The 13,519-nt window shown below is 40.8% G+C and overlaps 1 protein-coding gene and 1 long non-coding RNA gene across 3 annotated transcripts; both read right to left on the bottom strand.

Annotated features, from left to right (window-relative positions):
- Positions 1–426: 426 nt before the first annotated feature.
- On the bottom strand, positions 427–3,028 carry LOC117779411. The gene is made up of 4 exons (XR_004617003.1): positions 2,860–3,028; positions 2,386–2,487; positions 2,193–2,294; positions 427–1,373 (listed from the first exon to the last, which is right to left on the bottom strand). It is a non-coding gene; the product is annotated as an uncharacterized LOC117779411 (long non-coding RNA).
- Positions 3,029–4,535: 1,507 nt separating this feature from the next.
- coro1b (coronin, actin binding protein, 1B) lies at positions 4,536–12,369 on the bottom strand. Of its 2 annotated transcripts, XM_034615582.1 has the most exons (12): positions 12,175–12,369; positions 11,910–12,054; positions 10,578–10,783; positions 10,238–10,360; positions 9,664–9,793; positions 8,052–8,233; positions 7,813–7,932; positions 7,522–7,626; positions 7,290–7,435; positions 6,622–6,679; positions 6,218–6,538; positions 4,536–5,965 (listed from the first exon to the last, which is right to left on the bottom strand). In XM_034615582.1, the coding sequence occupies exons 3-12, from the start codon at positions 10,779–10,781 to the stop codon at positions 5,843–5,845; spliced, it is 1,512 nt and encodes a 503-aa protein (XP_034471473.1). In that variant the 5' UTR covers positions 10,782–10,783; positions 11,910–12,054; positions 12,175–12,369; the 3' UTR covers positions 4,536–5,842. The 2 variants fall into 2 exon arrangements, with proteins under 2 accessions (XP_034471473.1, XP_034471472.1); XM_034615581.1 differs by having other exon boundaries at positions 11,910–12,369.
- Positions 12,370–13,519: the final 1,150 nt, after the last annotated feature.

Below are 13,519 nucleotides of genomic sequence, written 5' to 3'. Positions count from 1 at the left end.
TTTATTATATGCATAAACATATAATGATACAGTCAGCTGTAGAGTCAATATATGATTCCTGGAACCATTTACTTTTTCCAATTTCTTATTAAAGAAATAAATAAAAAATAATAATCAATTATCAATAAAGTTGCCTATCAATGTTCTGTCACATAAGCAATTGATCGTGTCAATATAATTTTAAGTAAAAGAAAAACATGTTGAAGTCTGTATGTATTCTTCTGTTTTTATTCTCAAAAAACATTTTTAAACAATTGAAAATATGTTACACTCCAAAATTTACCACATATAGATGGTTGACAAAATAATAGAAAATCTGATTTCTTAACTGAATCAGTGTGACATAATAAAACATAACATTCTTAAACAAACAGTGTACGTCTGCATTTATACCAGCTTCATTCACCAGTCAGCTTTGTATTGTGCTACAGCAGGAAGTAATAATACCAGGGCTTTATTGTAATTAAAAAAATACTCATAGTGGATGTTTTACAGAGTGATTCCAGTATTTATTATTATTATTTCTAGAAAAACACACAAGGATCAGCATTTCTACTACATCCAAAATTGCTTACCCAGTTAAAGAGAAATAGGCTACTTCAATTGGTAACACGCAAATGAATTAGGTTTGTTCAAATTAAAAATGAATAAGCTATATTAACTCAGTTGAACTGTAATTGGAAAAAAACTTGATTCATTTGTGGGGTACAAACTGAAATATCCTTTAAGCTGGTAAATGATTTTCTTTGGTCAGTGCACCTTCTTCTTCTGAGCTCAAAGAGAAGTCACCTCCCTCTCCATCCCCTTCTCTTCAGACCAGATCGCACTTCCAGAAAACTGCTTCAGGTCGATCAGCAATCCAGACCCTCCTCTTTCCTCTCCTCTACTTGCCACTTCCTCCCTTTTCCCCTCCATCTCCACATTTGCCTCTGGCTGATCCGTCAGTCTGGTTTGCTCCCCTGCCTTCAAACCCTCTGAGGTCGAGGAATCATGTGAGGTGTTATCTCCTTTTCCCTGCTCCTCATTATCCTCCTCCTCCTCCTGGCTGCTCCCCTCGCTGTAACTCCCCTGGCTACCCCCCTCCTCCACCTGTCCCTCCTCATCTCTGACCTCCTGCATTTCCTCCCCTTCCTCATATGAATCACTGCCAGGACACAGTCGGGCTCTGACACGTGTCCCCAGAGCTATTGCTGCGACCCTCGTCTGGTCCCTGATCCCTCCTTCCTTAAGCACCATGCGCTGGATGATGTATTCTCCATCATTCTCCTGGTTCATCTTTTTGTAGAAGAAGAACAGTAATAAAAGCAGGGCTACTAGGAAGAAAGAAAGGATCATGATATTCACAGTGGATTGTCGGTAATCATCCGCCATGCCTGTAATGAAGACAGAAAAAAAGGTTGACTGAGTTAATGTGTCACATATTCAGTGCTTGGATTTCATCAATTCAAAGATTTGTTGTTTTTGTGAGACTGTCTCCTAAAGAAATAGACACTTTGCAAACTGATCTCATTTGCTTTTTTGCTTATTGTTGAAAGAGTCATTTGTATTTTCACAACTGCACTATTAACGGTTTAGCAGGAGCCATCTCATTGGAATGCTTACCATCTAATGTTTTGTAGAGCATATTTCAATCAATCAAATTATATTTGTATAGCCCATATTCACAAATTCAAATTTGCCTCGTAGGGCTTAACAAAGTGCGACATTCTTTGTCCTAAACCCTCGACTTGAGTGAGGAAAAACTTCCCAAAAAAATGTAGAAACCTCAGAGAGAGTTGCAAGTGAAGGACTGACAGAAGTACAACAGATGCCTGGTGTTGAGCACATTAACAAAATAACAATATGTACAAAAACATTTCCTAAACTGTAGAACAACTCTTCTAAAACAATAGACTTTTGGACTTGAAAAGAGGTTTTATGAGTTATTGCTCATATTTGGTTGCCACACTGTTGTCGGCTGTCTTAAAACAATGCTGCATGTAAAAGCAGGATTAGACTATCCCACAAAAATCGACATTTTTATATATGTTTCTGCTGTTTATAAGTTTTGTGAAACCTAGTTTCTCCTGTGACAAACTAAAATCAGGTTGACACACATATTATGCAGAGAGTGTGAACCAAAATCCTATGAGTTTTAACAAACTCTTAATCCCGGAATACTAAGTCAGACTGGAATCAGAAATGTACTGTACCTCTTTAGAAAGTTCCCTGTTAAGTAGAAAAATCCCACTGGCTTGGTGTTCCAGTTCAAGGCTGGTTTTTGCCGTTAACTCTGACAAATTTACATTCAGGATCTAGAAAAAAAGTAAAGTTAATGAAAACACATTGCAAATAATGCTTCAATACTACACAAATCATGTTGGAGAAAAATATTAATATACATACGTTTTCTGGAGATATAACAAAATGTCTGTGTCGCCTTTATCTCTGCATGCATGAGTTGCAATGACAGGAAACTAGCAGAGCGCTCGCACCATCGCTGGTTTCCTGTCAAAATTATAATTAAGCATCAGTGTTGAAGAACACTTTTTTTTTACTAAGATCATACATTAAGTGCTGCAAAATCAAGATTTAAAATACTAATAGGAAATGAAGTAAGTGCACTGAACACACGATTAGAGCTGAAAGGTATGAGGGCAACTGACCATAGTGGTAAATTAATGCCTGCAACATTGTAATTACAAAACCATTTCACATGTACGGTATGTTAAGTAATGGTTCAAGTGTTTTAAATGTGAAAGGTGTAATATTAAGATTATGCATTTGGAGTTTTAATTGTAGAGAAGTATTTAGACAAAAATGTGCTAAACAATTGTTAAGAAATATTAAAAAAAAGGAAGTAAATTGTGAACTACTCACCGAAGTCAAGAGCAGCAGATAAAGTTTGTGCAGCCAAACAAGAAGACGAGTCAGGAACTGAGTGGTGATCAAGTAATTTTGAAGTGTGACAGAGCGTGCGTGTGTTTGTGTGTGTGTGTGTGTGTGTGTGTGTGTGTGCATGAGATGTGGTGAGCTGTCTGAAACTCTCTGTGGATGGTGGAAGGTGGAGGCTGAAGGCGGAGGCTGAAGGCAGCAATGACAGATTGAAGACAAAAATCAAGCAGGGCGTGGTGGAAAGTACCATTCAGAACTATTTTGACTGTTCATGGAAAGAGGAAGACGTAGAGATATGAATTTATTCTACTACAAAGTCGACTTATGTCACTTTTACTCTGCAGCACAGGTGCAGGTTATTACACAACATATTCTGAGTACATATACGCATTTTGACTTGAATTCACCTATGAGCAATGAACAGAATACAGTGGTTTCTCGTGACAGATTCTAATCATGCACTGTCATTTCCGTGAACAGGTTGCAATAACAGCTCATTATAGGGGTGAAGAACAGAAGGGGTCTGTAAATCTTTTTTCAAATTAACATCACTTCAAGAATTAAAGCCTGAATCAGATGACAATGTGATTTAGGCCGTGTTTATCACAGTTTGCAAAGATGTGAGCCAATCAGAAGAATGCACGAGTTCAAAAGCTGCACGCTGACTGTGAAACATGTCAGCCACATCCTGTTTCATGCTTCAGTGGCCACGCAGCCACAGGCCCTGCACCTAGCAGAGACGACTAACTGTATGACAGTGTATTTCACCCTGAGTTACACAAAAGACCCCGCACAAAACACCCACGACTGTGTGGCGTGCAGAGCATGAGACATTATTGATTTACAGTCGGAGAGCAACTGTGCTGTGAAGTTTCAAAGAAATGTTTTGGCGGCATCCATAGTTTGTATCATCTCAGTGTGTTGTAAGCTCTTTATCAACAATCCAGATATTAACACGCTGTAATAAAACTACAAACAAGAGCAACATGAAACTGATAAGAGCTTTACATGTTTTGTCTATCTCAGTAAACTCAGCTTCATACCTTATGTCTCTGTCTGTAGTTTGAGAGATAACGTGACATTCCCAGGGTTACTCCCCACTCGGCTATTATACATTTTCTTCAATTATGGGGAAGTGTAAGTAAATCTTGGTGTCCGATATTCCTTCATATCTGTTGTACTTAAAATCGGTTTTAAATTTCATTCATTATGGATTTGAAAGGGATCTCTCTTAAGGTAAGGCATTCACAAGGTAAAAAAGTTGTGAGGTCACAGTGATCTTAAGCTTTGTCCTCTGACCATCCAAAATGTAATCAGTTCAAACTTGAATCTAACAAGTACAACGTAAGAACCAAAATTTGAATAAATTCCTTCAAGGAGTTCTTGAGATGTCGCGACAGATGGAGGGATAACCCGAGAAAACCCTGGTATCATCGGCACGGAGGCTTACAAAGCAAAACCCTGAGAAATCCCATAATCAATGTTGCTTCAATACTTGATGAATGCAGTGTGTGCATACAGTAAGGCCATTAAAGCAGCAGCCACCTTACACTCAATAAACAGTGAACACTATTAAAACATATCATGATCTGAAATTCACCACAAATCAATGAACACGAGCAAAACATTTCTTGGCGTAAAGAAAAAAGCAACTCCATTTATACAAAGGAGGAATGAATATTTATTGAGCTTTAACAATGTAGTCTCATTTTAAATGCTACCGCTTTCACAATTAGTGTTAGGAGGTCAGTGCATTGAGATATATAAATCACAAGTAAAGGAATGAAAGGAAAAGCGTGATGTGAAAAGTACCATTGTTGCATTATGAGTATACTATGCTATAAGTGCCTTTAAATAGTACCGGCAAAAAGTAAAACAAAAAAACAAAAACAAAAATAATCAGTTTCAACACCATTACAAATGCAAAATGTAGAAAATGTGTCACATTTCGGTGTAACTCCCTCTTTCTTGTGGCTGTAAAACTGATGATTCGAATATATATTTAGTGTGTTACCAGCGAGGCCGCACTGTAACTCGTGTTAAGGTTTGTATTTGAAAAAAAAAATGCTCAGGAGACTTCACGACTCACAAGTGTCAAGGAAGCTTAAGGGGCGAGTGTTTTTCTGCGTATTATTTTTTTTTTATCTTCATGTGGACAAATATCTCACCTCATGACGTGAACAACACGAGGTACGAATTCACAAGCGGTACCTTTTCATCGACGACACGGAATTACACGACACATAAATATTTAGCTACGCTCTCATCGGCTACCGTTCCAACACATCTCTCCGTCCAGGTCAAGATTTGTTCACCAGAAGATTTTCCTACCGTCAACCTCACACACACAGCGTCCTACAAGTTAAACAAAAGCACGAGTCACAAGATGGGTAACGATTTAGGGTCTGATATGACATCACTGTTTAGCAGCTTTAACTACCTGATTAAATAGCCCTAATGGTTACATTTGTGAGTGCGTCAGAAAGGAAGAAAATCATATTAGAGGTACTTAATTGCTTTGCTATAGAATATAAACCTTCATTAGCTTGAATATAACGCTTGTTGCTAGCGTGTGCATTAATTTGGGGCAATGGTGCCGGTGTAACTGCTTCGAAAAAACCTTCAAAATTATGACATGGAATTCTGCAAAGCTCCAATATATGCACCACCAAATCGCTGCTACCACACTCCCTCATAAAACCAAACATTATCTCACTGTTAAACTTCACGCTACGCAGATGACGCCTTGTTCTCCAACCACAATCTGGAAAACTCACCGAAACAAACTGCAGGGCTGTTTTCACTGCAATAGTTGACTTGAGTCGTAAGCAACTGTGATTCACAGTTAGTTGCTACCGTACACTACATTCTCCCACTTACACAGCTTAAGGTACAGTTGATTCTAGTAAGGCTATGGTCTATGGATTAAGAGGGAATGCCCTCGGAATGTAGTGAATCTCCTGCGTCCTCATACGTCCCCATCCTCAATCCGAGCCAGCTGCCGCTCCAGCAGCTCGATCCTCTGGCTCTGAGCGAGCACGACGGCGCGCAAAGCCTTCATTTCTGCCAACAACTCGTTCAGCACGTCATCCTGAGGAGAGAGAAGAGACGGAACATGTCAGAAAAATGACTCTGAGCACGAAAGACATTAGTTAGGTCAATGGGCCTCATACAAGAATGTGCTTGTTTTCTTATCCAAAATTTCCCCTTCCTATGGTGAGTCTGTCAGATTCAACAAACTTGTCTACCTTCATTGAAGTGTGTAAATGATGATAGATTTCATGAAATCTCTTCGTACAAACGGTTCTTCCATGAGGCCTGAAATGTCTCACTATCGACTCACCTCTCTCTTCGGCCTCTCTGCATTTCCATCCGTCTCTCTCACGGCTACTCGTGGCTGTGGCGCCTCTTCTTCCGGCTCCTTGGTGGGCGCTGCTGTGGGAGCTGCTACGTTGCCTGACGACGGCGGGGCACCAGAGTCCTGTGAGGCAAGCTTGGGCTTGCTCCTGAGGGTGTCTCGGTGCTTGGATGGCGGAGCCGAGTAGCCACCGCTCAGGGAGACCAACAGCGGCGGTGCGTCCTGCCCGGCGATCCATTCGTCGGCCAGGAGAGCCGGCTCCGAGCTGGCTGTGTCCGGGTAAAGGTCTCCCTGAAATAGATCCGACTGGGGAGGCAAGATAGAGATGGGGTGGATAAGTAAAGTGTATTTATTGTTAACATGATGTCATCAATTTGTTAATGTCTTACCTTGCGTGGTACAGTCATAGAGATGGGTTCCACTTTTCTTTCATGCAGTTTGTAGAACCTACAAAAAAACCAGGGAATTAGAAACCTTGTTTAGGGACAAGTCTACTGTAATTCTATCTTCTCCCATGAATTTCAATGTGGTAGTCTTTCTTCTAAGACTCTCAGACTTACATACATATATATATATATATATATATATATACATATATATATATATATATATATATATATATATATATATATATATATATATATATATATATATATATATATATATATATATATATATATGTATATATATATATATATATATATATATATGTATATATATATATATATATATATATATATATATATATATATATATATATATATATATATATATATATATATATATATATATATATATCTCATGAATTAAATAAAGGCCTCATTCTGGCTTAGCTCATTGTTATTAATGAACCAATCAGACCATTGGAAATTATAATAAAACCACAACACCCTCCACCCCTCCAGGGTCCGTGCCACGTTTAACCCCGTTTATAAGGAAGTCCTGCCACTTGAATCTTTCACTCAGAAATTACATTTGAACCCAAATTTGACCAAAACACTGGGAAGAAAAATATACAATTCCCTCAGCCTCATCTGACTAAACAAACTGTACCTACCGTGCAATTTCACACTTGTTGACGTCCACGCCTCTTTTACTGAGAAAGCCTGCCCCTCGCTGCGGCTCCTTGCTGCTGTACAGGCTGAGGAAGTGAACATACGGGGATTCATCCGTCACCTCAAAATACCGGATGGTGCAGTCCCCCTGAAAACATGAAGATAAAACAGAATGAAAACGAGTGCATCAAACTAAGCATTACCAGCTGGGTGAATTGGGGTTTGAGGGTATACCTTTCCACACAGGTAGACCATGTTGGTGTCAGGGTCGTAAAAGGGTAGAAGAACTCCATTACTCGTATCCATTTCTTGCACAGCCATTGGCTCGGAGAGATCTTTCTGTAAAACAATAAATATTGATCCGATACTTATTATAAGTGCTTACTAATGTCCATCTAATGCATCCCAACCTTCACTAAACAAAGGGCAGAGTATTTCCCGCAAACAATATGGATATTGGATGCAAGTAGTGTACATCAGAATTTTCCGATACTGATGTAATACCTTGGGGTGCTAGTGACCTACCGTATCCCACAGTGCCAGCTGTCTCTCACTCATACGACTGAAGCCTGTGGTCAGGATCTTCCCGTCAGAGAGGAACACAGCTCTCATAGGCCTGGTACCGTCATGGACCTTCTCTCTGACCTGGTAGAAGAAGGAGAATGGAGCACAATGGGATTTCTTTAGCGTCAGGATATGTTCACGCATGATGCGGAACTGCGCAACCTCTTTTGTACGCATATGCACACAAATATTCAAATAACCTTGAGGACGGTGTTTCTCCGAGGGTCAATGATGCGCAGGGCCTTGTCTTTGCAGACGGTGCAGACAGCGCTGCCGTCCTTATTCCAGCCGACACTGTAGATCAGGTCTGGATGGGCATCGCTCAGCTGGTACACGAGCTCCCCCGTCCCCACGTTCCACACACACATCACGTTATCACAGCCTAGGGAGAGAGAGCTGAAGAGGTGAGGACGCAGACGGAGGACACACAGAGTTTTATAGATCTGGAGTGGGACAGGAGACATTTGAAGCTTGAGTGGGGAGATCTGGGAAATGGTTCAGGGTTTACTTTCCCATAAGTCCTTGGGATTCATTATGAACCTTGGGCTGTTTAACAGCAAAGCATTTTATTAAGGAGTGTTTATGGCCGTGCTCGTCGGCTCTTAAATCTTAGATGTGAATGAACGGGTTTGCTGTGTGACAGGTGTGTGCCTGAATGCAAATACTGGGAAAGAAGTTGATTGGGTCAAGAGCTGATGGCATCTGCTGCAAGGAGATATCAGTTCGAATTTAGCTACGCCAGTCAAATCTCACCTTATTATGCTCATATTCGGGTTCAAGCTGAAACTGAAAAGGTTTACATGCTCTCAAGTTAAGAAAGCACATCACTTTCCTCAGACTGTCCATTGATGCAGCTCCTCTGTTCAGCCTCTGTCTCAAACACTTAGCTTAGTGGTGGAGAGGAGCTCCCTTTACTGCGGACTTTAGGCTTTTTAACTTTGCATAACTTTTACATACACAAAACAAATAACACAACACACAAGAGGAAAGACCAACTGAAAAAGCCTCATGTGTCTCCTTTAACTCTTGATAAACACAATCTAACACATGAAAGTTTCCAAACTTTAACTTCGATTTTAGACTTTCTCAAAAATACCTAATGCTTATAGCAAGAAAATACTTTGATCCAGAGGCAAGTTTAGGAGCTTAAATATAATTTTATTTTGCTTATTTGAATAAGGGTTGCGTTAAGATGGCGAGTAGTTGCATGGGAAATTCAAGCCGGTATGTTAGGGAGGTTGCTTTCTTCAGTTTTGTTAGATCTCTCCTCTTTGTTTTCTTATGTTGGCCTTGTAAATTGTAAAAGCATCGTTATAGTTCATCAATATACGTCTTTGGTTACTTGTAGTTTAATTGGAAAATGAGGCACTGTAAATGATGTGCACACTCACGAGCATACAATAACAGCAGCTCACAATCTCACACAGGTTTAACCAGAATTGCACCTCTAGTGATTTGATTATATACAAAGATAAACATGGTCTCGTACACTTGCCAAATGAAACTAAATCCAGTGCAGTTGCAGCAGAGTGTACTTATATCTCAGGTTAGTCCGGTCGATCAAGCTGCACTGCATGCTATGAATTCCTGTCAGGACTTCGGATTCCTTGCTTGTATACTGCGGCAGTATTTGAACTGGCTGTCACTGAACGCCAACTCCTTCCAGACAGATTTACATACGTCACATTCCTGGAGATTCACATTGGTATACAACTCAAGAATGACACATAATGATACAAAATGAATAAATACATAATCCAAGTACTTTTTTGAAACCGAAAAGCGAAACCAGAATGTGACGAATGACGCTACCTGCAGTGAGGAGGATGTTGAAAGCGGTTGGGTGCCAAGCCAGGATGCCCACTCTTTTACTGTGGCCCTCCAGGGTCACAATGGCCTCAGTCATTGGACTTGTCAAGCCCCCGTCTGGGATCTGCCACACCTACAGGCAACACAACACAGCAGGCATTTGTTTAGGTACAGCAGCATGCATTCACATAGAATGTCTTTAAATTGGCTCACAGAATTTGTTCTTGGTCACGGAAAGGAAAACTGGTGTTTCAAAAACATTAACACCAGCTAAACAAGGACTTAAGAAATAGGTTTTCTCCTTGCTAAGGGTGTATGATGACATTTAAATGTTTCTGTGTAAACCTCAAAAGTAACTTAGAGGAAAGAAATGCAGTTGTTCACTTTCTTGCTGAGAGTTAATTCAGAAGATAATTAACATTTTATATGTAAAACGTAGATGCACATCTTTTTTTCTTATTAGCGCATGTCAGCAAACATCTCTGTGATATGAGCCTTTTCCTGAAATCAGTCAGACAATCTGTGGTTGTGCCGCAAACCACCAGCACACCGACAAGCCTCGCGACGGTGAGGGTACCTTCACTGTGCAGTCCTCTGAGGCACTCGCAATGATGTTGTCGTCATGAGGCGACCACTGGATGTCCAGCACCGGTGCTGCGTGGCCGCACACTGTCGGGCAGGACTGGTCGACTCTGCCGCTCTGTGGGAGGAACAGAGAGTTAGACTCTGACAGCTCGCTTGAGAAATATTTTACAGTTTAACCTTTGTCCACTATTTGTCTTGGATCTGTAGAATTGCTGCACAGGCATTAGCCATACAAGGAGTGAGAAAACACTTTAGTAGCAGTGCGGAAGACTGAGGCTTTTGAAAGTATTGATCGAGTGTTAGTGCTGGATGTGATGCAGAGATGCTCCGACCTTGCTGATGGGAACAACGAGGAAGGCTCCTCCTCCGCCCGCCTCGATGATAACGGCGATGAATTTGGGGTTGACCGCGCAGAGGGAGGTGTCCCACGTCACGCGGGACACTCTGACGTCGTCGATGCCGTGCTCGGCCTTCCACGCCTGAGCAAAGACATGGCGGAACTTGCTCTGCCTGACCACACCTCGCCGGAAAGACATAACTGTGGACAAGGGAAATAAATGGCAGACATGAATTGGAAAAGTAATAAACAACAACGTGACAAACAAGGAGCAGAAACGCTCTCGTTCCAGCGGCTGAACTGTGAGGATTTACTGCTTTATTTCTCAGTTTCATATAATTGCAACTGTGACAAATATGATCGTCTGGAATTGTTTACTACTCTCTGATGTTTTATTGGCCAAATAAACGATGACTTGACACACTAGTGGAGCAGCTACGAGTTCGGGCTCTCGAGCTTTCATTTTGGGCCTTTTCAGCTTACTTGGCTTCGGGGGCAGGTGGATTGAATTTAAAAAGGAACAGTTGGGCCTTTGAGGAGGTTTATGCTCTTTTAAGTGCCAGTCTCGTTCTTATCTGTGTTTTACCTTGACCTGTTTATTTGTTAGATTTTATGTTGTAAAAATGTCATATATAAACACTTGACAAGCAATTCTCAGTGTCCAACTAGTGTCCAACTAAAATCCTGGTGCATTCCATTGTTCTTCAGTAAATTCCCCCACATCGTTAGGCCAGCCTGCCAGAGAGAAAAGCTGGGTTTGTCCAAACAGCAGGGGGGAAAGCTTTCATACCCGGAGTCTGTCCTGAAAAGTACAGTCAGGCTTCAGTGGACAAAAGGGCATGATCCGCCTGAGACCAAAACATGCTAAGGCGGTAAGGGGGGGGGGGGGGGGGGGGGTTCTGGGCAGCCAGATCTGCTGAGGCAGGGGAGCCAGTAACTCTATATGCCATCTACCTAACGCTTCCCAGTTGTCCAAGCAGATTGTTATGAGCAGGAATGCAGGAAATGGTCCAAATTGTGCTTGTGGGGATAAAACCGATCAAGGGGAAGCAATGACTGAAACACTTGCATAGGTATTCAGGTATTCTGAGTTGACCAATGATGAGATGCCATTGGGGAGCCAGACATTTAACAACATGCTTTGTGGCTACACACAATTTAATTGCATTGCTGCACATAATACAAGGATATGTGGATTTGCAGAGACAATACTTAGCAGTAAAGGCAGGAGCAACAAAGGGCTGAACAAAGGTGTATTCACACGTAGTTAATCCATCAGTGAGACGCGGACACAGCGGGGTCATTATTCTCGAGAGGACGATCTTACCTGGCGTTTTTTCGGCAGCCTCTCTTTACTCGGAAATGGATCTCCAAAAGACTCGGGCGTGACAAGAGCAGGCCAATAAAAATAATCCTCCGCCAGCAGCAGTAACTTAATCCTCTCCTGTGTCCAAGCGGTCGACGGCGCAGACCTGAGAGAAATCCGCGAGAAATAAAAGAGCCAATCCGAATTATTAGCCACCGCGTTTAATACTCACTTCCCGTTGGATTGTGCGTAATTACGCATGAGCACGGTGCGTTAGCAGCCTGACCTGGTGGAGCATGTCCCGTGCCGATGGTCTCTGCATGAATGGAAGCCGGCTGAGGGCGATGATGATGATGATGATGATGGAGTGTGTGTATGTGTGTGTGTATAGAGATGCAGACGCTTCTCGCTCTGTCTCCTTTTTACAAGCGACTGTTTTGGAGATTGAGCAGAATCCCAGACACTTCCGGTCCTGGCAGGATGTGACAGAGGCACGCAGGAGTCAAGAGGGTTATCATCCGGTTACGTCCACATCCTCCGTCCGTCTGCCTAAACCGGATGTAACGGAGCTGCTAAACCATTAGCTGGTGTGATTAATAATATACAAACATATTAATTAAAGACACCACACTGCGCATGCGTGGGGCCATCTCAATTGTATGCTTGTTTTTGATTAACATGTCGTCTTTTGCATTACAAAAAAACAAAAGTTTGAAAATGTAAGTTCAAATTATGATCTTGATCTTATTTTGAGTGTTTGTTGTTAAATTTCACTTTATTTGCTGTAACTTTTTTCTCACGTGCATGTATTATTATTATAGCTAAAAAAAAACATGTTTAAAATAAACTAACTATAAGTGTTTTGGAATTATTGTAAGCTATTTTATTTGGTGCCTGACATATAAGACAACAAAACGCTCGGCTACATTATTTTGAATAAAATGTGTATTTTTATTTTTCACTTTAATAAATATTTTGATAGTTGAGGTCTTATTTTTTCCAGATGCAGTTTTTATTTATTTCAGATTCAGATTTCACTAAATTAATTTGGACAAAACAAACATTATAAAGGTACTCCTTATCAGCCAGTGTTGTTTAAAAGATATTTTAGCTTTTATTGGCATAGTGATTGTGAAATGGGGGAAGACACACGCGACTGCTGCAGGAGGGCTCAGGTCTTCATATGTTGGAGCGCCCCCTAGCGCTCCTAGTTGTACTTCTTTGCTTTTTAGATTTTTTACAAAGCAAACATTCAATTGATTAATCGAGAACAATCAAACAAACTGTTGATGAATCCATATTGAAATGAAAAACAACAGCCCCTATACAAATATTTGGAACTACCTCTACCTCAACCAACCACTACAGTAAAGTCCTGTTTTTACTTTCATTCCACGCAGGACTTTTATTTGTAATTAAGTTATTTTACTGTGTGGAATAAGTCCTCCAAAGTCAATTATCTGAATATTAAAAAAATGTCTACACTGTAACTTTGTTTAAAGAAGTGCTGTAAAAAATCAAGATATTATTTTGTCATCATATTTCCGTTGCACAGTCGATTAAAGTAAAATTGCACCGGGAATGAGGATAACTTTTTTTTAAAGTCTAGATTCACGTGGTTGTGGTGTATT

This window comes from Hippoglossus hippoglossus, chromosome 18, assembly GCF_009819705.1.
Source record: "Hippoglossus hippoglossus isolate fHipHip1 chromosome 18, fHipHip1.pri, whole genome shotgun sequence".
Taxonomy (NCBI): Eukaryota; Metazoa; Chordata; class Actinopteri; order Pleuronectiformes; family Pleuronectidae; genus Hippoglossus; species Hippoglossus hippoglossus.
Note: the sequence above shows the minus strand (reverse complement) of the source record. Positions and strands in the feature narration are given on the sequence as shown.